This window comes from Macaca fascicularis, chromosome 9, assembly GCF_037993035.2.
Source record: "Macaca fascicularis isolate 582-1 chromosome 9, T2T-MFA8v1.1".
Classification (NCBI taxonomy): Eukaryota; Metazoa; Chordata; class Mammalia; order Primates; family Cercopithecidae; genus Macaca; species Macaca fascicularis.
In genome coordinates, this window is record NC_088383.1 from 131,677,539 (window position 1) to 131,705,407 (window position 27,869).

At 45.5% G+C, this 27,869-nt stretch overlaps 2 protein-coding genes across 2 annotated transcripts; one reads left to right on the forward strand and one right to left on the reverse strand.

Moving 5' to 3' along the window:
* Nucleotides 1-1,033: 1,033 nt before the first annotated feature.
* Nucleotides 1,034-8,372, forward strand: SPADH (spermadhesin family member). Its single transcript, XM_005566651.5, has 4 exons — nt 1,034-1,111; nt 4,518-4,547; nt 5,654-5,789; nt 7,721-8,372. The coding sequence occupies exons 1-4, from the start codon at nt 1,066-1,068 to the stop codon at nt 7,920-7,922; spliced, it is 414 nt and encodes a 137-aa protein (XP_005566708.1). The 5' UTR covers nt 1,034-1,065; the 3' UTR covers nt 7,923-8,372.
* Nucleotides 8,373-25,007: 16,635 nt separating this feature from the next.
* C9H10orf120 (chromosome 9 C10orf120 homolog) lies at nt 25,008-26,755 on the reverse strand. Its single transcript, XM_005566653.4, has 3 exons — nt 26,580-26,755; nt 26,293-26,368; nt 25,008-25,787 (listed from the first exon to the last, which is right to left on the reverse strand). The coding sequence occupies exons 1-3, from the start codon at nt 26,753-26,755 to the stop codon at nt 25,032-25,034; spliced, it is 1,008 nt and encodes a 335-aa protein (XP_005566710.3). The 3' UTR covers nt 25,008-25,031.
* Between the last annotated feature and the right edge of the window lie 1,114 nt (nt 26,756-27,869).

Here is a 27,869-nt window from a genome sequence, read left to right on the forward strand (position 1 = left end):
AAATGGGTCCAATTTGTTGTATAAATTGGTCAGTCTTTGGTTGGCAAATTGGCTCACATTCCTTCATATGGATTAATAAATTCCCATTATTGCTATACCAAGTTTTCTTCATCTGTTCATCCATTGATATTAGATGGTTTCCCCTCTTAACTAATATAAGCAATGCTACTATGAACATTCATGTACAAATTTATACCTAGACATATGCTGTTAATTCTCTTTATACAGCTAGTGGAATTTCTAGACCATAAGGGAGCGCTCTGTGTAAGCTTCTCAGAAATTTCCAGCCTGTTCTCCACAGAAGCCTCTTTTAACCGTGACCCTGCCCTGGGACTGAGCCATGTGGATCCTGGCATGACACATGTGCAATACAGGCAGACACAGGTACTCATGCCATCCACCTGGACATTCCCATATGGGTGGGCCTGCCCCTGCAGTGGCCCCACTGTGACCCACTCACACCTTGATCTGCTCAAGGGCCTGATTTCATGCCTTTGCTCTCCAGTGACACAGAGAGGGCTCTGGGAGAGATGGGCAGTCAGGAGTCCAGGGCCTCACCCCGGTTCTGCCCCTAATGCCCTGTGACTTTGGGAAAGTCTCCTGGTTCTCTCTGGGTCTCTAATCTTCAGTTTTCCAAGGACTCCCGGCCTGCCTCACCTCTGGGGTGTTGTGAGGCTTCTGCAACGTAATACAGCTGCAAATGCTACAAGTTAACCTGAAGAAAAAGGGCTGCCCCAGTAGGAGATCACGGATTGAGGCCAGCCTGTGATACTTCCCCTGAGTCTGCCTAGCGGGGAAAGGAGAAAGAGCACCTGGCCATTATATCCCTGTCTAGGTGACCTGGAACCCAGCTGAGAAAGATCAGTGTTGATTAGCATCTAGCCACACCTCACCCCTCCCTCTCTAGACCACCCAGGTGATCCTGCAGCACCCTCAGATCCTACAGCTTGGCCAATCTTGGCTCCAGATGGGAGGGAGAAGATCAGATTTCATGGGTGTTTCTCCATAACCCCAAGCCAGTAGAGCTGAGCTCACTCCTGAGGTTGGTGCCAGGCCCCACTGAGGATGAGGCTGTCCAGAGCCTTCGCCTGGTCGCTGCTGTGCAGTATAGGTAACTCATGGCCCCAGGCCCTTTCTCCTGGACCTCGCACTGTTTTTAACTGCAGAGATTTTTAAATTTGCTTATTGCCAAGGAAGAAGCTCATGGCTGATTAGCTGAAAGATACTCTCTTCCATACAAAATGTTTCACTTAGTGCTGGTGGAGGAAGAGACAAATAGGAAAATATCTGTGTCATTGTGCTGATGCCATCGTGATTTTTAAACATTTCTGGGTTCCTGAGCTCCCTGTTTTGATGTGTTCTGTGACCCTCCTTCCTGCCTTAATCAATGTATGCTGGTTCTGCAGGCCTCACCCAGAAGCATCTGAGAGAATCAGACATGGTCTTGCTTTGGAGGCTTTCCAGGTGGTCTGACAGCAGACAATGTCTTGGTGAGGGTGCCCTGCATGGAATGTGTCTGGGGACTTCCGAGGGGGTAACTGTGGCCCTCGGGGGAGCTCACAGCAGGAGGGAGCTCTGCATCTGCCCAGTGAGTTGTCACATGGCTGCTGCAGCAACTTCAGGAGGAGCAATAACCAGCAGCTCCCACCGCTGGCTGGGAATGCCTGGAAGAAGGGGAGTCACTTGCCCTCTAGAGGACTGAGCCCTGGGAATTGTGTCAAATGCATGAGGACTGGCCAACTGATTTTGAATGCAGGCAGGAAAGGAAGAGGGCATAGGTTTCCTCAGGGAGAGCTCTTTGTCTCTACGTGTCTCTTCCCCTGGCTCTCTGCTTCTCTCATTCTCCCCACCTTCTTTTTTTTGTTGTTTTTGAGAGGGAGTCTCTCTCTGTCACCCAGGCTGGAGTGCAGTGGCTGGATCTCAGCTCACTGCAAGCTCCGCCTCCCGGGTTTACGCCATTCTCCTGCCTCAGCCTCCCGAGTAGCTGGGACCACAGGCGCCCGCCACCTCGCCCGGCTAGTTTTTTTGTATTTTTTAGTAGAGACGGGGTTTCACCGTGTTAGCCGGGATGGTCTCTCGATCTCCTGACCTCGTGATCCGCCCGTCTCGGCCTCCCAGTTTCTTTGTGCCTCCTCTTCCTCTCCCCCTTCCTTCCTGACCTCCTTGTTTCCTACTCTCCTCGCTTCCTCCTCCTCTCTTGCCCTCGCCCAGTGTCTCCTCGCTTCCTCCTCCTCTCTTGCCCTCGCCCAGTGTCTCCTCGCTTCCTCCTCCTCTCTTGCCCTCGCCCAGTCTCTCCTCGCTTCCTCCTCCTCTCTTGCCCTCGCCCAGTCTCTCCTCGCTTCCTCCTCCTCTCTTGCCCTCACCCAGTGTCTCCTCGCTTCCTCCTCCTCTCTTGCCCTCGCCCAGTCTCTCCTCGCTTCCTCCTCCTCTCTTGCCCTCGCCCAGTGTCTCCTCGCTTCCTCCTCCTCTCTTGCCCTCGCCCAGTCTCTCCTCGCTTCCTCCTCCTCTCTTGCCCTCGCCCAGTGTCTCCTCGCTTCCTCCTCCTCTCTTGCCCTCGCCCAGTCTCTCCTCGCTTCCTCCTCCTCTCTTGCCCTCGCCCAGTCTCTCCTCGCTTCCTTCTCCTCTCTTGCCCTCGCCCAGTCTCTCCTCGCTTCCTTCTCTCTTGCCCTCGCCCAGTCCTTTCCAATCTTCCCATTTCTCCTGCGCTGCTCTGCTTAGCTGACTGCACACTCTTGTCGGGGCGGCCCCGTCACCAGGTGCTCTCCTCCCCTGCCAGGATTTCAGCCTTGCTGTAGGCCCCAGCTCTGCGTGGCCACCTCTGGCTAAAGCTTCGGTTGCCCATCTACATTTCCAACTCAGATACCAGCTTACGGCTTCTGTTTAAATTGGGGCTACAGTGAGGCCTTAGGGTCACTGGTCATAGGAACCCTGAGAGCTTGGTGGAAAAACTTAATATGCTTGACATTTGGTTTCCTTGTCCTTGGTGAAGTCAGGAGACACAAAGACAACTTGATGAAAAAGAGGCAGAGGCGCTGAGCTTAAACGCAGAAACTAATGAGTGCTGCGTGGGCTTGGCCAAGTCACCCAACCTCTCCTAACTTCAGCTGTAGAATTGGGGTGCCTCAACAGAGCTGTTGTTAGGAGTTAGTGAAGCAGAAGATTCCATTCAAGCAAATTTAGAAAAGTTCATTACTAAAGCTCCCTGGAGTGATCATTAGCCTCACAGCCTGAGAGATTGTGTAGTTAGTTATTGTTAAGGGGTGGCTTCTTCCCCATGCCTCAAGGCCTTTGCCTAAGAATCTAGATGAAAAGAATTTAAGGTAGATGTGGTGACAGTACAGAAATGTCACTCACAGGCATGTTCAGGATTTGCACTTGAGGTCTGCTTTCTGGGGAATCATGATTTATTTCTTCCAGAACCAACTTGGCAGAAGCCCCAACTGTAGGCAGACTCTTCTTTGCACCCACAAAGGACCAATATAGTCTCAGGCCCAGGAAGGACAGCTAAGATGTCCTGGTTGACTTTCTTGTCAGAATAGGTTCTGTAGCATTATGAGGATGGCTAATTTACTCAGTAAATAAACACCATGTAATTTGGAAAATGAAGCAACTGTCTTGAAAGCGTTAGAGTGACAGATCAGGTGTGTCCCAGACTACCCTGTGCTGGGCATTGGGCCATGGGGTCATACACCCAGCTTCATCCTGTAAGGTAGTTAAAATCAAGATGCCCATTGTATAGATGAATGACTGAGGCTTAGAGAGAGTAAAAATTTTGTCCAAAGCCATTCAGCTGTAGGCTGCTAGGGACAGTTAACCAGGGCCTTCTCATTCTGAACCCGTGCGCCTGCCTGCTAGATCATAGCCTGACAACGAGCCCAGTGTCATGCACACTGTGGGGTGTATGAGATTGCATGCAGGGCTGGCTTGGATCCAGGTATTTAACTCCGGTCCCTGAATAGTGAAATTTCCATAAATAAACATGGCTCACTTCTACTCACTTAAAAATTTTAGTCAACAGATTTATTTCAAAATCAAATTAATCACTGGTTTTGTTATAGAATTTAAAAGAAGAAGTGTTTATATCACAGTTAAGGTAGCTGACTTTTATTTTTTCCCAGGAAAGTGGGATGTGAGATCTTTAGCTAAAAGATCAGGAATGTCTCAGGTAATTTAAGACAAGCTGACCACTCTATCGGAGCAGTCATTTCTGACCACGGCTCCGGAGTGAGACAATTGAACTTTAATTGAGTGGAATGGGAAAAACAAGAATGCTCTGAGTGAGCTGGTTTGTGAATTTGTGAGTGCTGAGAGCCATTCCTTCCTTCCATCCTCCTCTCTGGGTGACCCAGGGCTGTTCCCAGAAATGGGGACAGTGATGCCATCTCTTCTTCCTGCTCAGCGCTGTCCCTTTGCACTCAAGCTCCTTTTCGCAGTGTAGTCGTTTTCCTTTCTTCTGCTGTCACCCATTGGTAAGTTCAGATTTTCATTTTGTTTTTTTCTTTTGTTTTGTCTTTCAGCCACAATTGTTACAGCTCCATTTGCCACAGGTAAATGCAGACAAGACTGTTAACCTGTTTCCCTTGCCTCACACAGGGACACTGTTTTGGGGTTGAAATCCAAATGGATCAATGAGAAGGGCATGTACCAGGGACAATTCTTGTCCTAAAGGACTTGGTGTTTCTGTACCTGATAATTGGATTCAACCTTCAAAATCCCTAATTCCCCCTCCCACCCTCTCAGTGCTCTCCTTCATGAGCCTCCTCCCAACTTCCCCAACACCTCCAAGCCCCCCAAAGTCTCTTCTGCCCTCCTGTCTGACCAGCCTACTGGGCAGGGAGAGGAGCTGCCACTCCACAGAGCCTGTGTTCCCGGAGTATGGGAGCCTCCTCTAAACACCTGGAGTCTGGAGCTCTGAGGAACTGCTCCATCCTCGGTGTCAGAAACTGCTCCTCCCTCTAACCTGCTTTCTCTAGGCTGCAGTACTTCCCTCTTCCTTCGAGCTTCTCTATGAGGATGCAGGCTAGAGGGAGCAGCAGTTTCTTGTGATGCAGGGTGGCTTGTTGATTGATTGGTGGATTCACCTAGTGCTTAACCAGTTGCTGGGCACAAGCTAAGTGCTTTAGAAACCAGAACACATTTGACCACTCAAGGAAAGTGCTCTTTTCATCCTCAGTCACACTTTCGGAGCCTGAGGCATCATTGAACCTCAAGGAGATGGATTCTCATTTGTTCAGGGATTGGACTACTCATGGGGCAGGAGCATTGCCTATTTGTTATTTGTCCAGCCTGCCCTAAGAAAAGATCTGTAGGGAAATGGAAAGATAGTGTTTGTGCTGATTTTCTGTTCACCAATCGGTCAATACAATTGGTGAGAAAGTTTTAGTAAGCGGAGTTAAGTTCCTCTATTTCCCACTCGTCATAAAAAATTGTACTTTAAAATGAGTGTGGGTCCCCTAATAAACTCCAAATAGACTAAAACCACAAAACTCACCTTGTTTGTGGAGCCATCAGACTGGGCCATTAAGGTTGAATTTTCTTTCCAAGGATGGGAAGTTGGGAGAATCAGTAACGACACGGGCCCCCAGAATGACACAAGCCAATCCCAGGCCTAGAGCATCCCGGCAGTGCCTGGGCCCTGTTTCTCCTCTTGTAGCACCCAGTGACTGTGGGGGCCACTATACGGATGAATACGGCAGGATCTTCAACTATGTTGGGCCGAAAACTGAATGTGTCTGGATCATCGAGTTGAACCCCGGGGACATAGTCGTGGTGGCCATTCCAGAACTCAAGTGAGTACTGGGGTTGTGAGTTTTCTTTGATGATATTGTTATTTCTAGGAAGGATCCCATCTTGACTTCTTATGGTTCACCCTCCACCCATCCACGACAACCATTTGACACACAATTTGACTGCATTTTCATTTCGTGTTGAAAGCTTTACACTGACTCGTTATTTTCCGAACAAAGTTTATCTTCTCGTCGTGCCTTTCTCATTCTTCACAATTGGCTTCTCTTCTCTGCTCACTTCTCATCACTTCTCTCTGGACCCTGCTATGGGCTGAGCCATTACACTGAGTTTCTTGGACACACCAAAGTCCAGCAGCTCCTTGCATTTGGTCATACCTACCCTCTGCCTGGAATGCATCCTTCAATCCCTGCCAGACTCATCTGCCCTCTGCAAAGGGTTTTCATGTTGTATTTCATGAGTTAGCTTAAGGCCAACAACCTCCAAAACAATAAAACCACTTTCCTGACTCTCTGCAGAGGAGGAGAGATCTTTTTCTCACAGGAGTTTACATAATACCCCTGGAATGCTCTACACTAATATAATATTACTCTTGCCTATGACTTCATTTGTGTCTGCTAGGAGTCTATCTTTGGATTGCAGGTATTTTTCTTAAATGAATGAATGACTGAATGAAGTGATAAAGCCACAGAAGGCATTTCCAATGCAGCGTAAGTTACTGCATTGCTATCCCAGGGCACTGTTCACTGATTCCAGCATGGAAACCACATTTCCATCAATTCCAGACCAAGCCAAACACAGCCCACAATTGTGGATGAGACAAATGGTGGAACTGTGTGACCCAGAGGTCCTGTCCCCTCCAGACAGCCTATGGGCTCAGAATCCCACTATGTTATGCAGTTCTATGGGATCAAGGACACTTCAAGACAGCTGCCTCAAATACAGGGTTTAAACTATCTGCCCAACTTGAGGCCCAGGGATTCAAAAAAGGACGTGTTGCCAAACAGACTCAGATGGGGAAACAAGGAGAGAAGGAGGTTGAGGGGGGACCTGGAATGAAAGAGTTGTGTACTTCCTGTGTCATAATTTCCCCAGGGCCAGAGGAATGGGCAGCTATGGACATTTTCTCACATTGTCCCTTTGTCCTTTTCAAAGTTGATTTTGAATTTGATTGTCCTTGGCACCAAGGAGGAACTCAGGCTGGGCCAACAGCAAGCCCTGTGTGTATCCTGGTGGGGTGTCTCTTTGTTGCCTTGTTATACCCCAGAAAGGCTCCAGCCCCTCTCTTGTGAACTGAGACCTGCTGGGGGCTGAGGATGAGGGGAGGAGATCAGGACTGGAAAAGCACAGGGAGGAGAGGGAAGTAGGGAGTTCTACCAGTACTGAGAGATCCCATGTGCAGCTTGTCTCTCACAGGATGGAGATGGAGACCCCTCTCTCCTCTGCCGTGGGTAAGCAAGGCCAAACTTATGCTAGTGGGGGGTCATGCTTCACCTCTTCCTGTCCCATCTGCCAGCGGAGAGGAAGGCAGGAACCAGGGAGTGGCATCCACACACTCATTTCTGATGATTTTTGTCCTGACACAGAGGTTGTGGTTTAAGGAAACATACCACTCTGCTGGCTGCATTCTCTGTTTGGGGAACTTGAAACACAGCTGATGTTTTGACTAAAATTCCTGGGTTGGAATCCTAGGGCCATGGGCTGGGCTTCCTAGAAGACATGGAAACCATGAGACTGGGAAGCTACCTGCTGCCCTGGTGGAGGGGAAGGTTTCTGGGAAGATGGAGTGGGTGCTCGGGCCCCTGCTTGCGTTATCGAAGAACTGACAAACTTTCCTTCTTTCGTTCTCATCTGCCCTTGCACTTCTCTTGAGCAAAGCTGTTGGGATCTAGTGAGGATTCATTGGTGGAGGGAGGTGGTAGCCTGGCTGGAGGACAAGTTCAAATGCTGATAGTTGCCTTTTCTTCTGACCCAGAGGATTTGTATGTGGCAAAGAGTACGTGGAAGTGCTGGATGGACCTCCAGGGTCTGAGTCCTTGGGCAGGATTTGTGAAGCCTTCAGTACATTCTATCACTCTTCTTCCAACATCATCACCATCAAGTACTCCAGAGAACCCAGTCATCCACCCACTTTCTTTGAAATATATTACTTTGTTGACGCTTGGTCAACACATTAATAGGTAGGTGGGGGGAAGAGGCACCTGCTGATGCTTCCCTGCTCTGCCCGAGCCTGGCTCTGCATATGTTGGGCAGAGGTTACACCTGGGACTGCAGAAATAAGATTGAGTCACAGTTCTCCTGGACCAGCGTTGGGTGAGGGAGAGGGAGTGTGACCCTGTGACCCTTCCAGAAAAAAGATATGGGTTCTGTCCCAGCGTTTCTGTACAACCACATCTTTGGGGTTAGAAGATCATATGTGATAACTTTCTTTATCGTTCCTATCTTCTTGATATAGAAGCGTGTATCTCTGAGAAGCCATCTTTCTCTCTATTGATCTTATTATAAGCCCTGTGGCATTTTCTAGTGTATTTATGCAAAGTGAGTAGTATATGAACTATATACTATAAGGAATGTATAATATACATATTCCATATGAATATATAATCCTAGAAAATATATATAAACAATATATATATAATATATACATAAAATATATATAAATAAGAAACTTGTGCCTTCTGGACTGAGATTATACTTGGTGCCCTATAAGTCATTCTCTGGACACACTGAAACACACAGCACACATTCCCCATCCCTAAAAGGCTTGTATTCAATTGAGGACTGAAACCAGCTCACACAGAGTCAAACAGCAGCACAAGAAGCAATGGCCCCGACACCCCCACCAGGCAGTGGGTGGCAGCTGTAGACACTGTGAGGTCTGGGGCTCACCCAGCTATGCTGATCACATCAGGCTACCCAGCAAGGTGGAGCTCAGGCCTGGCCTCCAGCATGGGGAGGTCTGGAAAGGCTGGAGTAGGACGTGCTGAGCAGGTGCCGTGAGCAGAGGTGGAGTCACCCGAATGGGGTGAATTTAGGAACAAAGAGAACACAGAGAGAGGTGCTCCCTCCATCTTTTTGAGTGTTTCAGAAAGGGCAGAGCTCACACTGGGGCCTGTGCTGGGCGTATTTGAGTGCATTTTAGGCACATTGCTGAAGCGGCTACTTCTTCCTTCACCATGGGTGAGGTCTATCTGGGGACGGAAGAGGGCTTGGCTCCTTGTCTTCATTCTGGATGGGTCCAGTGTTTTTTGTTGTTTTGGTATTTTCCCCAGGATACTTGGTCGGCCCCCAGGAGGCCCACAGTCCTCCCTGAATGTGACCAGGGGAAAGGAGGACACAGGGTCAGGGACCTTCCAGATCTGACCTTGCGGAGTTTCCCTCCACCCATGAAACTGGAAGGAGCATCTGGATCCTGTAAACCTCACATGAAACCAGCATCTCTGTCGTGTCATCTAAGTCGTTCCAGAATGTTTGTCTTGGAGCTTGAAGGATCACCTGAAACTCACATGTTTGGAGAAAAAAAAAAACAAATCCTAGTTTTGGTTGGCTTTTCTGGTTTTTCTAAGTGTACAAATCAGAGGCACTGCAGGTAGGCCTTGTCCTCTAGCTCTGGTGCACAGCACACGGTAGCCTGGGACTTTGTGTGAGCAGATCAGGTCTTTAATGTTCCAAGAGCATCTTGAAGTAGACTAATACAATGTGACCAGCTGAACATGACTTCTGCTTAGCACACTGATGTCTTTGACTAGAAAAGGTCCAGGGAAACCCTAGACAAAAAGCAGAGTCAAAGAAAAATAACAGGTTGCCTGTGTCCATTCTCCTGCTGAGTGACATGTGGCTCCAGGTCAGACCTTTTACCTCTGTCTACCATGGTTTTCTCATGTGTGAACTGGAGATAGAAACAGATGACAAAGGAATAATAATAGTGAAAACCATTAAATGTTTATTCAATACAACATTCTCTAGGTACTACCTTAATAATGTCATACAGGTTGTCTAATTTCATCATGACGTGACGTCTTTTGGGGTAGTATTACTATCCCTAATTTACTTAGGACTTGAGAAAGTTTTGTTTTGTTTTCTGTATGTATGTATGTTTATTTGTTTCTGAGATGGAGTCTCACTCTGTTGCCCAGGCTGGAGTGCAGTGTCATGATCTTGGCTCACCAAAAACTCTGCCTCCCAGGTTCAAGCAATTCTCCCGCCTCAGCCTTCCTAGTAGCTGGGATTACAGGCATGCTCCACCTTGCCCAGCTAATTTTTGTATTTTTAATACAACGGGGTTTCACCATGTTGACCAGGCTGGTTTCGAACTCCTGACCTCAGGTGATCCACCCGCCTCAACCCCTCAAAATACTGGGATTACAGGTGTGAGCCATTGTGTCTGGCCTAGGATTTGAGAAAGTTAGTTGAAAATAACTTCTCCAGAGGCACACAGTGTCATGCCAGCTAGGACTGTGATGAGGGCCATCTGATACAGAGGCTGGGCTCCTGCCAACACATCCGTCATGAGTGTGAGCCACAGAGCCACATCCCAGAGGGAGGCCCTGTGACTGCACTCAGGGCTCCTGCATTCAAGTCCATGACAGGTCCCTGAAATGGTGAAAATTTCATAAATTAAGATGGCTTATTTCTCCTAACTCCAAAACAATGTATTCAATAGGTTTACTCCAACATTAAGTTGATTATTGGCCTCACTACAGAATGTAAAACAAGAAATATTCATGCAAGCATTAGTGGGACTGACTTTTCTGGTTTGCCCAGAATAAGAGGTTTCAGGGACAGGAGAACTTCAGCGGTAAACAACAAACCTTATCAAAAACTAGGACGTGAAGATTGCCTTGGTCAGAGCTGACTTTTCTGTCTGTGGCTCCAGAGTGGGGATATTGCACTTTGAGTGGAATCAAGGAAACAAGAAGAAACCAGTGAGTGAGCTGATTTGTAAATACTGAGAGCCAGTCCTTCTTTCCTCCCTTCTCCCTGAGGGACCCAGGGCTGCTCCCAGGGTTGGGGACAGCGATGCCACCTCCTCTCCCTGCTCAGCTCCATTTCTTTGCACTCAAGTCCCTCTTCACAGTGTGGTCATTACAGATTCTCCTGCCTTGACCTACAGCTAACTCCCAGCTTTGCATTTTGTTTTCTGTTTTAGTGTCCTTTTATGGAAAATCAATTAGACAAGAAGGATACAAGGTAAATGTGGGCAATCTAATTTCATGCTTTCTCTCTTCTCACACAGAGACTATGCATTTTCAGGTTGGAATCCAAACAGCTCACCTCTAAAAATCATGTTCTGAGGCATGTTCTTGGCTAAAGGAAAGTGGAATAAGTAACTGACTATCTGCTTAAGCACTTCATAATCCCTAGATCGCCCTCTCTACCAGGTGCTCACCACTCTTTCCTCCCTGTTCCTCCTCCCCTCTCCCCCTGCAACTCCAAGTCCTAGGGACCCTCTGCCCTCCCTTCTGGGCAGCTTCCTGGGCAGAGAAAGTGGACACCTCCTCCAGAGCCTGTTCCCAGGAGAGGAGCCTCCTCTAAACCCCTGAAGTCTGAAGAGCTGAGGAACAGCTCCATCCTCAGTGTCAGAGATGAGAGCACTGAAGGAAGAGTGAAGAACTGCAGCATGGAGGGTGCTGGTTGGAGGGAGAAGAGGTTTTCTCAGGATGCAGGGAACTTTTAAAGTGTTTATCCACCTAGTGCTTAAAAGGCAGAAATTATGGGCTCAATTATGGGCTAAGCACTTTACAAGTAAGAACACAATTGATCCTAGATCATCCACTGTGGTAGGTACAATTATCGTGACAATTTAAACTTATCTGAGACTAATCTTCCTTATCTGTGATATGCGAAAACAGCAAGCTTAAGGAAAGTTCTTCACCATTTTTGTTCTGGAGAATGGCTTACTAGAAAGATCACCCTCACCCATGTGACTTAGATAAGACTCATATGATCCCACATTTTCCTTGGGCAACCCAGACACCCCAAATTCTCACTCTTTCTCTTCAATGATTAGCTGAACTGTTTTCCTCCCTTATCAATTGAAATGAAATGCTTGCCAAATTGACATAACCAAACTTTAGTTAAGCTGGTCTCCCCCCACAGCTTCCCCACCTTTGATTCCTCCCTCAAGGTAAACAAGAACTGCAAAGCAGAATAATCCTCCCAAAGACCCTTCTGGAAATGAGCTGACCATGAGATACACATTCCTGGTCACCTGTCACACTACCTGCTCATCCCGTCTCCTACCCTCAGTCCTTCCAGCTTCTGTCGTCCTCCCTAGAAACCAAGCTCCTTTCTCTCTGACCTCTGAGATCCTTGCCAGTCCTCTGGTTGGAGCATTCCCAGTACTGCTGTAAGCCTTTTGAATAAAGTCATTGTATTAGTCCGTTTCCACACTGTTCATAAAGACATACCTGAGACCGGGCAATTTACAAAAGAAAGAAGTTTAATGGACTCACAGTTCCACATGGCTGGGGAGCAGCCACAATCATAGCAGAAGGCAAGGAGAGGCAAGTCACATTGTATGTGCATGGTGGCGGGCAAAAAGAGAGCTTGTGCAGGGAACTCCCATTTCTAAACCATCAGATCTCATCAGACTCATTCACTATCATGAGAACAGCATGGGAAAGACCCACTCTCATGATTCAGTTACCTCCCACTGTGTCCTTCTTATAACACATGGGAGTTACGGGAGCTACAATTCAAGGCGAGATTTGGGTGGAGACACAGCCAAACCATATCAATCTTTTTAAAGCTACATTGGGATTTGGTTTCTTATTTGACAATCTTCCTATCACAGTTTGGGGGCCTGGGCATCACTGAGCATGATCATGCAGCCTCTTCTGACCTGTCTTTAAAATCAGATGGATTCTTGTTTGTCTGAGGTCTCTTTTGAGGCAGGAGAACAGCCTGGCTGGCTATTTCTCTCCCCTGAGCTGGGAAAAGACCTGCAGGGACACACAATTGAGAAGGTGTTGGCTTTCTGATCACCATTCTGCCAATGTGGTGATGCAGTATGCTATGGTGACGGTGTTAAAGTTCTACTATCTCCCACTGGTCGAAAACTCATTAGACTACATATGGGACTGGGTCCCTTACAAACCTCTGCATGGAGTAAAACAAAAAGCCCACCTTGTTTGTGTGATCGCCACCCTCCAGTTACCTATGTTGTTTTCAGCTGTCACATAACATTTTGAACAGACGTTGGTATCTCTATGAATATACCCAGCTAAGGTTTTTCTGTGAAATGTAGAGATTAAGGAATAAAACCTCTCCAATCATAGCTCAAATGTGCATGACCATATGTATAGCCAACTCTCCATAAAACCAGTAGTTCTGCCTCGCTCATGACAGTAGTTGGCCTACAAATGATGCTTAAGTTCCTGCTATGTATAAAATGAAACTTTCCATAATATTTGTGGATGAGAATCAGTTAAATGCTCTTTGCTTTGAGTGGAAAGTTGACTTCAAATGCTATCTTGGATGTTTGAGGTGGGATCTAACCTTTTCACTCCTCACTTGTAGGCTGGTGCCCTTCTCCAATTGCTCTTTGGTTAACTTGACATCTTTGAAGGCTCCTGGAACCATTTTCTATTGAAAAATATCCATGGCCTTCTGGGAAGACATCCTCTCCCAACGAGACGAAAGTTCAGTGTTTTAGTGAACTGACTTAATGGCTATTACTATACTATAATATAGCTGGGTTAGTGTGTTGGGCCGTTCTTGCATTCTTATAAAGAAATACTTGAGACCGGGTAATTTATAAGAAAAGAGGTTGAATTGGCTCATGGTTCTGCAGGCTATGCAGGAAGCATAACAGCATCTGCTTCTGAGGAGGCCTCAGGAGGCTTCCAATCAAAGCGGAAGGCAACAGGGGAACAGGCACTTTACATGGCAAAGCATGAGCAAGAGACAGAGAGAGCTGGGGAGGAGGTGCCACACACTTTTAAACAACCACATCTTGCGAGAACTCACTCACTATTGTAAAGACAGCACCAAGGAGATGGTGCTAAAGCATTCATGAGAAATCCACCCCCATGATCCAATCACCTCCTATCAGGCTGCACCTTAAACACTGGGGATTACATTTCAATGTAGGATTTAGAGAGAATACACATCCAAACTATAGCAGTTAGGGACCCAATTGATTGGCTGGCCAATCTGATTCAGTACTTCTTTTTTTTTTTTTTTTTTTTTTTCTGAGATGGAGTCTCACTCTGTCCCCCAGGCTAGAGTGCAGTGGCATGATCTCGGCTCACTGCAACCTTTGTCTCCTGGATTCAAGTGATTCTCCTGCCTCAGCCTCCCAAGTTGCTGGGATTACAGGCACCTGCCACCACACCTGGATAATTTTTGTATTTTTAGTAGAGACAGGGTTTCATCATGTTGGCCAGGCTGGTCTCGAACTTCTGACCTCAGGTGACCTGCCCACCTTGGCCTCCCAAAGTGCTGGGATTACAGGCATGAGCCACCATGCCCAGCCTGATTCAGTACTTCTTATCACACTCTTCCAAAAAAGGATAATGACACCAGCAAGAAGCACAACCAACATTTGTTCCTATATCTGTATTTCCATGTAAGTCAATCTATTAATATATCTATTTATCTACTTCCATTTACCTGCTTCTTCCAGGTTGGCTGAATGCTGAGAAGAATCACTTGCTATTACTTTAGTGAATGTCCTTTTTGTTGCAAGTAATGGAAATACACTTTAGGTAGATTGAGCAAAAAATGAGGAAATTTATTGAAGGATTCAGGAGTAAGTCTCAGAACTGAAGGGGCAGTGGAGACAGGGAAGCAATTTGGGAAGCTGCCCTCACCTGTCTGTTTTTGATGCCACCTCGCCTGACCCTTGTGTTTTGCTTTCTCCTCCCCTCCAGCCTGGCAACGTCCTCTTCTCTGTGCTTGTTGTAGAGGACGGCTGCCTCACAGCTCAGCTCCCAAGTGTATCTGTTTGTGTTAGTCCATTCTCAGATTGCTATGAAGAAATACCTGAGACTGGGTAACTTATAAAGAAAAGAGGTTTAGTTGGCTCACAGTTCCACAGGCTGTACAGGAAACATGGCACTGGGATCTGCTGAGCTTCCAGAGAGGCCTCAGGAAGCTTCCAATCATGGCAGAAGGCAAAGGGGGAGCAGATACTTCACAGGGCCAAAGCAGGAGCAAGAGAGAGGCAGGGGGTAGGGAGTGCCACACACTTTTAAATGACCAGATCTCAAGAGAACTCACTCACTGTCATGAGAACAGCACCAAGGGGATGGCGCTAAACCATTCATGAGAAATCCTCCCCTATCATCCAAACACCCCGACCAGGCCCCACCTTCAACATTGGGGAAATGGGGAGTAAAATTCGACATGAGTTTTTGCAAGGGGACACAGATTCAAGCCATATCATTGTTCATAGTTCAAAGTGACAGCAAAGATTCACCTGCGCCTCTGATTTCTGTCTGGAAATTTCCAGGGAGAGACTGATTTGTGTGAATTGGGTTGAGTATCCACCTGTGGTTGGATGGCTGATCACCAGCAGGGCAGACTCATAGAGCACAATTGTGAGGCTGCCCACGCAGGCAGCACTGGGCTCAGGTTTCAGAGGGAGGTTGGTGGGGCCCCAAGGAGCAGTCATTCCAGAAACTATCTACAGTGTCACTTGTCATGTCTGCCTGGCCAGCTTTTTTTTTTTTTTTTTTTTTTTTTTCCCCATATTGCTCTTGAACTTGAGGTTTTAATCTTATCTTTACTGAATACTTCAGGTATCCAGTAGGAAATGAGTGGTTAAAGAGAAGAAATAAAAATGAGAAAGTGATGATAAACTGAACATGACCAGTGGAAAAGTGAATCCAGCAGAGGAATGAGGAAACTGTCTTTGCCCATCAAATATTCTGCCTTTTGGGGACATATTGTTGACCTTGGCAATCATCTGTGGGTGAGGGAAGCTCAGCAAAGACCATTTGCTCTGTCGTGCTGATGAAGCCCAGATATATTAAGCAGTCAGTGACCTTTGTCTCTGGAAGGGTGACATTTCAGCCAAAATGTGGAGCCAGCTCTCTGCAGAAAGAGCATTCCTGCAAGAGCAGAGGATCTTTAGCAAGAGCAAGCTGGGCTTGTTCTGGGTTCTCAGAGAGGTTCAGTGGGGCTGAAGTGAGTGAAGGTCGGGGGAGAGAAAGAGGTGAGAGCAGAGAAAGGACCAGGGGCCAGACCCGGGGAGGTTTCATGGGCCACAGTTAGAATCTTGGATCCTGTTTAAGTGCAAGAGGAAGCATGGAAGGGTTTTACATTTGTTTCCTGCTGTAACAGAGCACCACCAGCTGGATGGTTTAGAATAACAGCAACTTCTCTCACAGTTCCAGAGGCTAGAAGTCTAACAGCAAGCTGTCAACAGGGCCACACTTCCTCTGATGGTGCTAGAAAAGAATGTGTTTCAGGCTGTTGTCCCACCTTCTGGTAGCCTCTGGTGTTCCTTGACTTGTAGATGGCCATCTCATCCCCATGTTTCTTCATATCCTCTTCCCCCACAAATGTCTGTGTCCAAACTCCCCCTTGTTACAAGCACACCTGTTATATTGGATTAGGTCCCATCCTCCCAAATTTGTTTTAATTTAACTACCTTTGTAGAAACCCTATTTCCAAAAAAGGTCACATTCTGAAGTACTGGGATTAGAACTCCAACATATCTTTTGCGGGAAGGGGGACCCAATTCAACACATAAAGTTTTAAACAAGGAAGTAACATGATGTGTTTTAAAAATATCACTCTGGCTGCTGGGTGGATTGTGAGTTGTAAGAGGGTCCTTTGAAGAACCTCCTGCATTAGTCCAGGTGAAAGATGGTGGTAGTTTGGATGGAGAGAAATGGCTGCCTAGCTATAGCCTTGGCCTGAGCCTGCGGGACAGGCAGGAAGTGAGGCAGCTTGGAGCCAATGATAATAACAGAGATTCAGATATTATAAACTCTTAGCTAATATGAAGTAACTACGAAGTACTTACTAAGCCTCATGCTCAATTAGCTGTTCTTAATCTTTCTCATAAATTTTCTCATTTAATCCTCCAACTCCCTATGAGGTAGACACTATTATTGCCTCTACTCACAGATGGGGAACATGAAGCTGAGCACTGCCTGGAAACTTGGCTGAGATCCCACAGCTCACCCGATAATGAAGCAGCTATTCCCACCCATGTCTGCTGCTGCTACATCCAGGCTCTTGGTGACGTCTCAGCACTCTATTTCAGAACACGCTGAAGGCTTGTTTGCTGAGACTGGAGATTTATGGCAAGAGGGAGATAAGGTTGGATAGGTGGGGCACCCATTTTCATCATTTATGAGTATTTCTCTCATTCTTCAACTATTTATAAGCTTGTTGAGTGTAGAGTCCAGGCTCTCTCTATATATGTATATATCCATATAGAGGTGGACATGGGTGTGTATATGCCCCTATGTAAGTACATATGGGTTGTATATACCCATATATAAGTATATATACAGTCTGGACTCTACCCTTAACAAGGGTATATATATATTCACACACCCATATATAGCTATATAGATATACAGGTATCTATCTATATCAATGCTAATATTGAGCTGTTATCATGTTCTGGGCCTCATTCTGAATCAGGGTTTCTTAACCTCAGCACTATTGGCATTTTGGTCAGGTCATTCTTTGTCATGGGGCTGTCCTGTGCATTGCAGGATGTTTAGCAGCATCTCTACCCTCCACTAGATGCCAGTTGTGACAACCAAAAATATCTCCAGACGTTGACAAATACCTCCTGAGGGACAAAATTACCCCTCGTTGAGAATTACTAATACCTCACATTTAACATGTCCAGGAACCCCATTAGGCAGGTACCATTCTGAATCCATTTGTGGGAGAGGAACTCGAAGCTCAGAGATGTTGAGATCGATGTCCTAGATGATTCAGCCAGGGTTTATGTAACCCCTCCAACATCTGAGCTCATGGTAGGTGTTGACAGGATGCTTACTGGATGGATTGCCAGTAGCTTTGACATTGAGGCATAGATATTTATGCATGGCTAAGCTTGATAGGAAACCATGAAAGGTTTTGACCCGAGTAGTGATCTGAGAAAAGCAGAAGTTTACAGAAAACACACACTCCCTCCCATCTTCAAAGATAACTTCATATTTGGGATCCTTGGGCCTGGGGTCAGAAGGGGTTAGAGGGTAATCTCATTCAGGAAGGAAAGGGTTCCAAAGACCACCGATGCTTTTCTGCTTCCTCCTTTCCTCTTCTCATATGAAATTTTCTTTCTACCAAATTACATAAGATCCTCTAGGCATCCTGCATCTTGTCACTCCCTAGACATTTTGGTAATAAGAGCGTAAGGATTAATTACAATCCCCTGTGAATGTTTAATGCAATTACTGTTCACTAGCTCCCAGTAATTTCCAAGACATAAATGGGCAGTGAATAGACAAAATCTCCATTTGCCAACAAAGCTACAACTTAGCTTTTAAATTAAATAAAAACCACCTACCATTTTTTAACTTTTATTTGAAGTTCAGGGGTAGCATCACTGCATGATTCAATAGGAATCCAATGCATCCATTCAATTATTACTGGTTGAAAAAATTGTATGAGACCTGATGAATGCCAATTGATTCCACTATAGTCAAATTAAAACTGATATAGCATTAAAAAAAGAAACACTTATTAAAAATCCAGGAAAGAGATAAAAGAGGAAAAATAGGCACTCAACTTCCTCATGATCTCCTTTCCCATAAAATATCTTGCGTGTAGTATGTAGAGTGTTGCTCATAAATTCATCACAAGAAATCATTCTTTTTCGTTTTTCATGCAGCTCTGGATTTGGGGAACTTAAGAGATTCTCCTTTGCTTAATCTATTGCTCTTTACAGTCCAAGGCATCTAGTCCCAAACTACATTGTCTACGGGCAGCCCTGAGTCCTCCCTTTTATCTCTTACATTGTCAAGGTTTTGGTGACAGCATTACAAATAGACACGACTGCTGTGTCCCACCCTGACTCACTCATACACTTTTAATTTAGATGTTCCCATCCCCCAGAGCAGAAGCCACCTCATTCATATTAATTTTATTTTCTAACTACTTTGATTACTATTCTATCAACTCCAAAGTGGTCAAGTTTAAGTTTAAAGCCTTCCAGTTTCTTAACACAGTGCAGTGCATTCTCAGTGTAAAGTGCTCCATGTGCAGGGCAAACAGTAGCTCATTCCAATGCCACCAGGGCTGCTCTTCCAAGAGCCAGGTGAGAAACCCATCCTGACCAGCCCAAGGTGGACTTGGGACCAATTCTTCTACAGAGGGAACCATCTCTGAAAACAGTATAATATGGTAACAGATGGTGATCTTGTTCTGTGTTCATGGTCAACTGACTAGAGCAAATAGCTGGGTGACTGAGATAAAGTATGGCGAACCCAATATTCAAGCTGCCTATATTTCTAAGCACCTATATTTTTCATTCACTTACTCATTCATTCAGTCTGTAACCCCAAATCTAGCTTAGGCTCACTGTCTTCTTAGGCTCTAGATGAGGCAGGCTCCACTTCGCAATTTCCCTCTGGTTGAAGTTCAAAGCCTTCTTTGGGATTTCTGCAAACTGCCAGGAGGCTGTAGGACACCATTTGCACACATGCTGCCTCTCTTCTGAACTCTCTGCCTGACACAAAACTCAACCCTGTCCTCAATTCACAAACACAGTCCCCGAAGCTCATTCATACAACATAGTCATGAATTTAATGGGCTTTTCTGATGATGAGGGTCTCAGGGAGGAATCTGTAGAGCTCTGCATAGCAAACAACTTACAACAACATGTTAGGTACTTCTTGTCTCCAAAGCCCACAGCCTCCTTGATACATGGGGTTTTACAAGGCCCTTCATCCCCATGCAGTGGGGTACATCTCACTAGTGGATCTCTCCTCTTCCTCCCTTCTTCTTTTTCTTTTCAAGGGAAAAACAAAATTCCTCTCATTTCCTCAAGCAAAGAGGCTAACCATTCTTTCATTGTTAGGAGGCTTCTCAAGTATCCCCTTCCAGCCCCAAATAAACTGTAAGGTATTTTTCCCCAAGAAAAACAATTTACCTTAATATAAATTTGGGTGCCAGCTCTTAAGGAATATAAATGTTGCCTTGTTATGATTTTACAATCATTTATTGAAGTACATACAGTATGTTAGGTACTAGGGATACTAGAATGATTAAATTGGGCTTATGCACTGGCTACAGAAATGGCTTGTCATCCAGTGGGTTATACCTGAGACAGATGGCATGTGGAAGGAGGAAGCCAGTCAGTGAGAGGGAAGGAGCAGAGTCAAGTTGCTATGGGATTCCTGAAGAGGGCAATGGATTCGGTTTAGGGATGAATTATAGAACAAATGCAGTGTCTCTTCAGGAAATGGAGGTAAATGTCTGGTCATATCCAAATTGTTAGCCAGATGTTTTACCCCAGGATCCTCCAGCTTGTTTTTGTTTGCTTTTGTTTTTGTTTTGAGATGGAGCCCTGCTCTGTCACCCTGGCTGGAGTGCAGTGGCGTAATCTCAGTTCACTGCAACCTCTGCCTCCTTGGTTCAAGCTATTCTCCTACCTCAGCCTCCTGAGTAACTGGGATTACAGGTGTGCACCACCATGACTGGCTAATTTTTTTTTTTAATAGAGTTGGAGTTTCACCATGTTGGCCGGGCTAGTCTCGAACTCCTGACCTTAAGTGATCCACCTGCCTCATCACCCCAAAGTTCTGGGATTATAGGCATGAACCACCACACTCAGCCTTCTTTAGCTTGTTTGACCCCAATTTAGTCACCCACTTCTGACACCATCATCATAGAGGAGCCCTGCCTGATTTCACAGGGCCCTTGTGAGTCAGGGGTGAGACCACATTAAAAGCTATATAGCCTCTAGGAATGGAAAAAATGATAGCGTCTGTTTACAAAAGCAATTCTAAATAAAACCAATGTCAATTTATAAGTGAAAGGAAGTTCAAAGAAGTTCTGACTTGTTCAATAATGACTACTTTCAGCTTATGTGAAAATCTACTATCAGATTCTTTTCCTCCAAAATATCTATCTTTTTGTTTTTTGAGACAGGGTCTCGCTCTGTTGCCCAGGCTGGAGGGCAGTGGCACAATTTTGGCTCACTGCAACCTTCACCTCCCAAATTCAAGTGATTCTCTTGCCTCAGCCTCCCAAGTAGCTGGGATTACAGGCATGTCACCACACCGGATAATTTTTGTATTTTTAGTAGCGATGGGTTTTCACCATGTTGACCAGGCTGGTCTCGAACTTCAGGCCTCAAGTGATCCACCCGCCTCAGCCTCCCAAAGTGCTGAGATTACAGGTGTGAGGCACCATGCCCAGCCTATTTATATTTTGCTTTCGTCTGTTGGATAACCCAATAATAAACTTTTGGTAAAAATTTAATTGATCACTTGTTCTCCAAGGCTTCTTTGTTAATCAGCATTCTCAGGGAACAGGGATTGTTAGAAATTTCAGATTAAGCAACTCATTACCAAAGCTCTCTTTTGTGTCCAGTGCTTATGTCAAAGACTTTCTAAATTCATCATCACCGTTAGCATAATCTACTGAGCATAAGACTCTCATAGGGTCTTGTGGTCACTTATCTCTTCATCAAATATTATCATCTGGATGTATTTATGAAACTCAGGTAAGTGGTGGTTAAGATAAATAAGTACTTAATCCAGGGCATTTTCTAAAACCTTCAAAAATTCAAATCCGAATCTACATGTAGACTTCCTGAAAGATGGCATACACATACATGGTAAACTGTGGGCATATTCTGAATGGCTCCAGGTAATTAATGTTTACTGCAATTAATATCACACTTATCAACAAGTTTGCTATTGACAACAGCCAGTAAGGCAATAGCTTGGCATTCTGTTGACCTCTTCTCTTTCCAAAGGGTTGAATTTGTTCTCAGAGGTGATTTCCGCATCTCAGAGAATTTGGGTCAGTGAAAATATCTCTATGCCAGCACCATCTGGCCTTCTTGTAACACAATACTTAGGTTGTAACCGTCCACACTAAGCAGATGGTGAGGAGTCGGCAACTATTGAGTCAACTCCCAACTCCATTGAATGCAGCTAATTAAGTGAATGATAGAACTGAGCCTTGCTGACCATTTAGTTCAATGCACTCGTTTAACTGATGGGGAAGTTGAGTCACAGAGTGCCTGGTGGCTTACCCCTGTCACACAACTGGTTGGGAACAGAGCTGTATGGAGAGCACTGATCTCCTTATTTCTTATTTAGCAAACTTTATACCACATCATATAGCTGATCCTAAGCAATTTTTAGGGTCCAGATAAATCATTTTCAGTTTTTTCAAACTGGCTTGAGTTTTCAGAGGATGCTTTGGTATTCACTATTTTATACATATTTAAGAGGTTATCTCAACATTGGAAATAATATTTTTCTTATCTCCACCTCCAATTTCTAACTCTGCCTCGGCTGAAAAGTTAACCCATTTCTTTGATTCATGCTAATTCTTTAATCAGAATCCACTGATATTTGGGGACAATGCTACACTGCCCAGAATCAGTGTCTTGGCCACAGCAGCTGCTGATACAATACTTCAAAATGCTCTTAACTTGGAGCTGTGGCCAATGGAGTTGTCCTGAAAAATGAGAAAGGGTGAAGTCTCCTGCTAATGACATTCCCTCTTCTTGGAGGGGAGCTGTGGCTTTGAAAAGGCCGATTGTGGAAAATCCACTGGCAAGAGGGAGCTAGAAAGGAACCTGACCTTGCCTCAGGCAGTTGTAAGTCCCTATGGACAAGTTCAGTGTCTTGCCAACTCTGTGAGGAGTTGCTGAGGACACAGTGTGATTAACCGAGGAATTCTTGTATGCTTCAGAGGCAGACGGTGAGTAAGTGCATCATGTGTCTCAAACGGTGAAGGTGCTGGCTTGAACTCAGGGTGAGCTTGTTAGGGAAACAGGGTGACACCATTTTAAAATCAACTCCATCTTAAAACTAGCAAGGCACATTCCTTTCGAGTCATGACCCATGGTCATGAAATGTTTATGGCTGAGGAAACAGATTAATAATGCTTGTAAGGAGAAACCCTACTACTATGAAATGTCCAAATGTCCCGATATCACATAATAATATATGCTTTTAAGATGATTCTAGACATGCTTTGATGTACCTACACACTAAAATACCAAAAATAACTTTTTTTAATCAACAAAGTAATACATCTTGTCACGCTGTTGGCCCACCCTCACATTGTCATAGCTTCGCTTTTACATAGATAAGACCCTTGTATAAGAAAAGCTGAAAGATGATGCATTCCTCTGCTTGCTTTCTGAGGACACCCTACTCTGGAACTGAGTAGCTTTCAATAAACAATTTCTTCTCAGTGCTTTCTGCGACTCACCTTGAATTTCTTCCTACACGAGATCCAAGACCCTCTCTTGGTGTCTGGATCAGGACCCCCTTTTTCGGCAACAAGATTTCTGTCATTTGGGGAAAAAAAATCCTCATTTCTTCTAGATGTCTAAAAATGCTTCACCTCATATTTACACCTAGAACTCGAGTCTGACTAAGAGGCTGAGGGTTCATATCTCTGTGCAGCCCAGGGTCTGGTTGTCCCCCAACTCCCATGGCCCACTGATTAATGTGCACTTCAATTTTTCACTGAATAGCTCAGCATCAAGAAAATGGCCTGTGAGCAAGCCTGCAATTTGAAACAGTTCCCCGAGGTCATGGACAATGGCCAGCTGTCTTCTCTCTTGATTACTGGGAAAGGAGGGAAGGAGATTGGACTGACACGTCCAGGTTCTATACAGGCTATGTGTGCTTGGAATTTGATGATGTCTGTGCTAGCCATGAAAGTCTGACAGAATGACTATGAGTTGGTGGCTGGTTGTGAGTGTGGCTCAGAGCAGGTGTGAGGGTCATTGGTGAAAACTGGAGACTTGTCATGAGAACTACACAATAAGCAAGATCCCATGGCAGTGTCTATGTGTGTGTATATGTTTAGAGGAGGCAGTGTACAGGGAAGAGGCTAGAAAACTCCTGGCTTCCAATTCTTTTCTCCCATGAGAACCCGTTTTCATATTTTGTAGCAAACTTGGAAGGGTCAGCCCTTCTCTGAGCCATCCTCCTTGTTGATGGCCAAGCATTGTAAGAAATAAAAGCTCCATCTTGGTAAAGTCTGACTGCCCGAGTTGTTGTCTACTATATCTGCCACATTGGGGCACAGGCAAAGCCTTGATAGGAGTAGCAATAGTGACCTCAGAGACATTTGGTGCCTGCTCCTGACATGCCCAAAGGAATTGTGCATGCTATAGCCATGCCTGCCTTGCGACTGCGCTTGACTTGATGAGGAAGGTATGGACTGCCTGGCTGCATTGAAGACAAGGGTAGCAAAGAAATAAGTCTGGAAAGGGCTGGCTCTACCTTCCAAGGCAGAAGCTGTATGCCTGGGCAGGAAGTGGACAGCATGAAATAGACCTCCAACTTTTAGATGTGGGCATAGTGTTCGTTTCTTCAGTTGTACTACAGGCTGTTCACAGCTCCAGGGACTCTGCTATTGACTGTATAATGGTTCCAAATATTCCCACTTCTTTGTCTTCATGCCTTTTGCAATGTGGTCTCTCATCAAGAGATAAAGTTCATTTACCCACTCTTGCATCTAGGCTGGTCTCAGGTCTTGCTTCGGACAACAGAAATGTGGCAAAAGTGACAGTGTGCCAGTTATGAGCCTTGATCTTAAGAGGCCTTGCGAACTTCCACTCACCCTCTTGGACCCCACAATGACCCTGTGAACAAGCCTGGGCTAGCCTACTGGAGGAAGGAAAAATGTGGCCCAGTCATCCCCATGGACCCAGTTAACAGTTGTCAGTTCCCAGAAGGAGAGTCAACTAATTTACCTGCAGTTAACTACAGACACATGAGGAACCCAGATGAGCTCAAGAGAGGCACCCAGCTGAGCCCAGCTTAAATTGCTAACCCACAAAATTGCAAGTAAAATTAACGATTGTTGTTTTAAGCTACTAAATTTGGGGGTGATTTGTTTCATGGAAATAGATAACAGACACACACCCCAATGGGAGTAGGTTAGGAGAAGGCCTGGGCTGTTGCTGAGGGTGGGAGCGACAGCCAAGAGTTGCCTGAGGTCAGGAAGCCTCAGCAGGTAGGTCTTACCTTGAGGCCCTCCTGGAGACTGGGCAGGGGAAGCCAAAGTCCCAAAATAAGATGGGGTGGCAAGGAGCCTGGGGCACAGCTGGCAGGAATAATAAGGACCAGGACACGTGGTTACCCTGGGCAATAAATAAAACTTTAATAATGATAAGGAGTTGCTTTACGCATGCGCTCTTTCCAGGTGCTCTCTTCTTCCAGGTTGTAGGTCTTGACCACATCACTGAAGTGGTCTCTCCGTGATATAAAATCCTGATTCATTAGCATTAAGTCACCAGGGAATTCTGATACACAGAAAAGATTTCGGTTCGTTAGGCCTGTGATGGAGCGTTCCGGTTTCTTTGTGGGGAGGAGAGATTTGCGATCATTTCCATGGTATGTCAAACATTTTTTTGGTTCTTTTGACTTGAAAACTACATTCATTTTTATTTCTCGTCTTTTTGTGTTTTTTCCCTCTGCCACCTCTTTCTCATCTTGGTTGGCATCATCACAATTATGGGTGTCATAGTTGTCCTCCTTTTGTCTGGCCTTATTTTTTGCCATTGGACCCAGGTCCACCCCAGACAGAAATGAGGAGCGTGTAAACCTTTCAATGTAGGGTAAACGCTGATGATTTCCCAGAGCCCGAGCAAGCCTCATTCTCTCTATGTGCTTACTGACGTTCACCTGCTCTCGTTGTGGCATTTTAAATGCCTCTAGGGGCACAATCACCTTTGCTGTCCATATTTTTTCTAGGGGTGCACAAATAGCACAAGGTAAGGAATGTTCCTTTTTATACTCCGTTGCCCGTTTGTAGTCCGGAGATGACAACTGTAGTTCCTTGAGCATTTGGCATTCTTCCTCGTGCTTGTAAGCCAAAAGCCTTCTTGCTGCTATGGTGTGAATGCCACCTAGATGCTGACAATGCAGAAAGGATTATTAAGAGAGCGCAGGGGCAGGTGGCACCCACAGAAACAATTCGCTAGTGACTGGTTCTCCCTTCGTTGTGGAAAGTGTTTGAGCCCCTCTGTAGTGGAAAACAGGTGAACCTTTTGGGTCAGATAACCTTGGGTTCAAATCCTGACTCTCCTCTGACCTACAATGAATTCAGAATAATTTTATTGACTTTACAGGGTCTTGGTGAAGCCTCGACAAGACAACATATATGAAAGTGACCAGTGCAAGGTAAGAGCTGAAGAAATAACTGTTTTCATCATTTGTTATTACTTATATTTGTAAATGGGACTTGTCGGTAAGGGTATTTTGCTGTGCAAGTGTGGAAGCCACTAGCAGATTCAGCCAATACAAGTCTACTGTTGGAGAGGCGGCTCTGTTACTGGTGGTTTCTGAACCTTTGGCTACCCCTAGCTAAACTGGCTGGCTTCAGTGGGGCCCCTCTATGTGAAAATTGCGGGACACTTACTAGGATCTCTTTTTCCAAGGGGGAGTATTTCCCGAGGGCAATCCGTGGGTCTGATCTGTAGGATTTGCTCCATGTCCTGCAAGAAGAGAAGCAGGAGTATCAGAATTATCAGAATTCTGGAAAGGCTCTTCCTACTTTTCCCTCCTGGAGCAGGAAGGCTCATAAAGGGTTATTCTGCATCAGGCAGGCTGAGGCCGCCATAAGCAGGAGTTTCTGTAACCACTGGGTAGGCTTCTCCACTTGGCCTCTTTCTGACATGGACAGACTAAAGTGCAAGTCAGACTCACCCCAATGGTGAAGCAGAACTCATATCCTCTTGACAACACACTGGGGCTTGATCCTGAAAGGAATAGCTGGTATTAAATATTCTGACTGGCTTTTCATTCTTCCTTTCTGGGGCCATTGTGTCACTAGCCCTCTGTTTTTCAATCCTCTGACAGTCATTCTTCCGTTCTCTGATCATACTCTGCCAATAAGCTAGGATGGGAGGTGTTCATGCCTGGAGTTTGTTTCTAAGACAATGTGATGAGGGCCCGAGGGTAAGTCACAAACATCTCTTGCATCATAACTGGCTCACCTGGGGGCTATTGTGAGGTCTGAGTTTGAGACACTGAATGATCCCCTGGGGTGAAATGGACACACACTGCCAGGCTCCTGGTGTGTTGGAGTCCAGAGGAAGAGAATGGATAGAGAATGTGGCTGGGAGGCAATCTGCCCATGTCACTGCCACTGACAAACCCACAAGACTGCTCAGTTTTCACAAGAGGAAGACTCAGTCAACTAAGGTCTCGCTCACTGGCTTTTGCTTGTCTCTTCAGCCTTAGCTCCTCATGCTTGATCAATGCCACACTATCCATCATTCTCAAAACAAGCGTCTAAGCTATTGTTCACAGTCCCCTCATGTGTTGAATACCTCTCTTATCCTTGGCAATTTGCTTGTCTCTCAAGACCTAGCTTAATTGTTGCTTTCTCTGAATGTCTCCTTGCAGAATAAATCACCCTTTGTCCACGTTCTCATAGCATTTTCTGCATGATGCTATGGTGCTTTCTCACATACCGACTTGCTTGGTAAGTCAGATTTCTTGGTAAATCTGTCTCTCCCTCTATTGAAAGAAGGTACCAACAGCATCTTATTCTTCTTTGGGGAATGGTTTTCAGCAGAGGGTATGGTGTAGGGCAGATGTTCAGTTTGCTAACTCAATAAACAATTGTCCTGAGTCCCTGTTCAAAGGTGTGGTTAAGAATGGCACTGGTGGGAATGGATATTGCCAAAACTCTATGGAAGGTAATTTGGCAATATGTATCAAAATTTTAAATGTATTTGCCAGTTATGTGGTACAAAATAAATTACGCACAAGGTTAGTCAGTGCGACCTTGTTTGAGGTGACAAACCTCATGGCAAACTCAAATACCCATTAACCAGTAATTGGTCAGAGAATTCTAGTTAGCCATACAATGGAGTAGCATAAGAGTATAGGACTATAGGAGTCAAAATGATCAAGGAAGGAAGACCTTTATTTATATGGAAATAACTCCAAGAAACATAATTAAATGGAAAAAGCAAGATGATAACATAT

Bases quoted from the DNA above. Each gene is read 5' to 3' on its own strand.
- SPADH (XM_005566651.5), top strand. From the start codon at position 1,066: ATGAGGCTGTCCAGAGCCTTCGCCTGGTCGCTGCTGTGCAGTATAG. The intron at 4,548-5,653 runs GTAAATGCAGAC...CTCCTCTTGTAG, and splicing joins TACAGCTCCATTTGCCACAG to CACCCAGTGACTGTGGGGGC. The intron at 5,790-7,720 runs GTGAGTACTGGG...CTTCTGACCCAG, and splicing joins GTGGCCATTCCAGAACTCAA to AGGATTTGTATGTGGCAAAG.
- C9H10orf120 (XM_005566653.4), bottom strand. From the start codon at position 26,755: ATGATCAGAGAACGGAAGAATGACTGTCAGAGGATTGAAAAACAGAGG. The intron at 26,369-26,579 runs GTGAGTCTGACT...CTCTTCTTGCAG, and splicing joins AGTTCTGCTTCACCATTGGG to GACATGGAGCAAATCCTACA. The intron at 25,788-26,292 runs GTAAGTGTCCCG...CTGCATTGTCAG, and splicing joins CCTTGGAAAAAGAGATCCTA to CATCTAGGTGGCATTCACAC.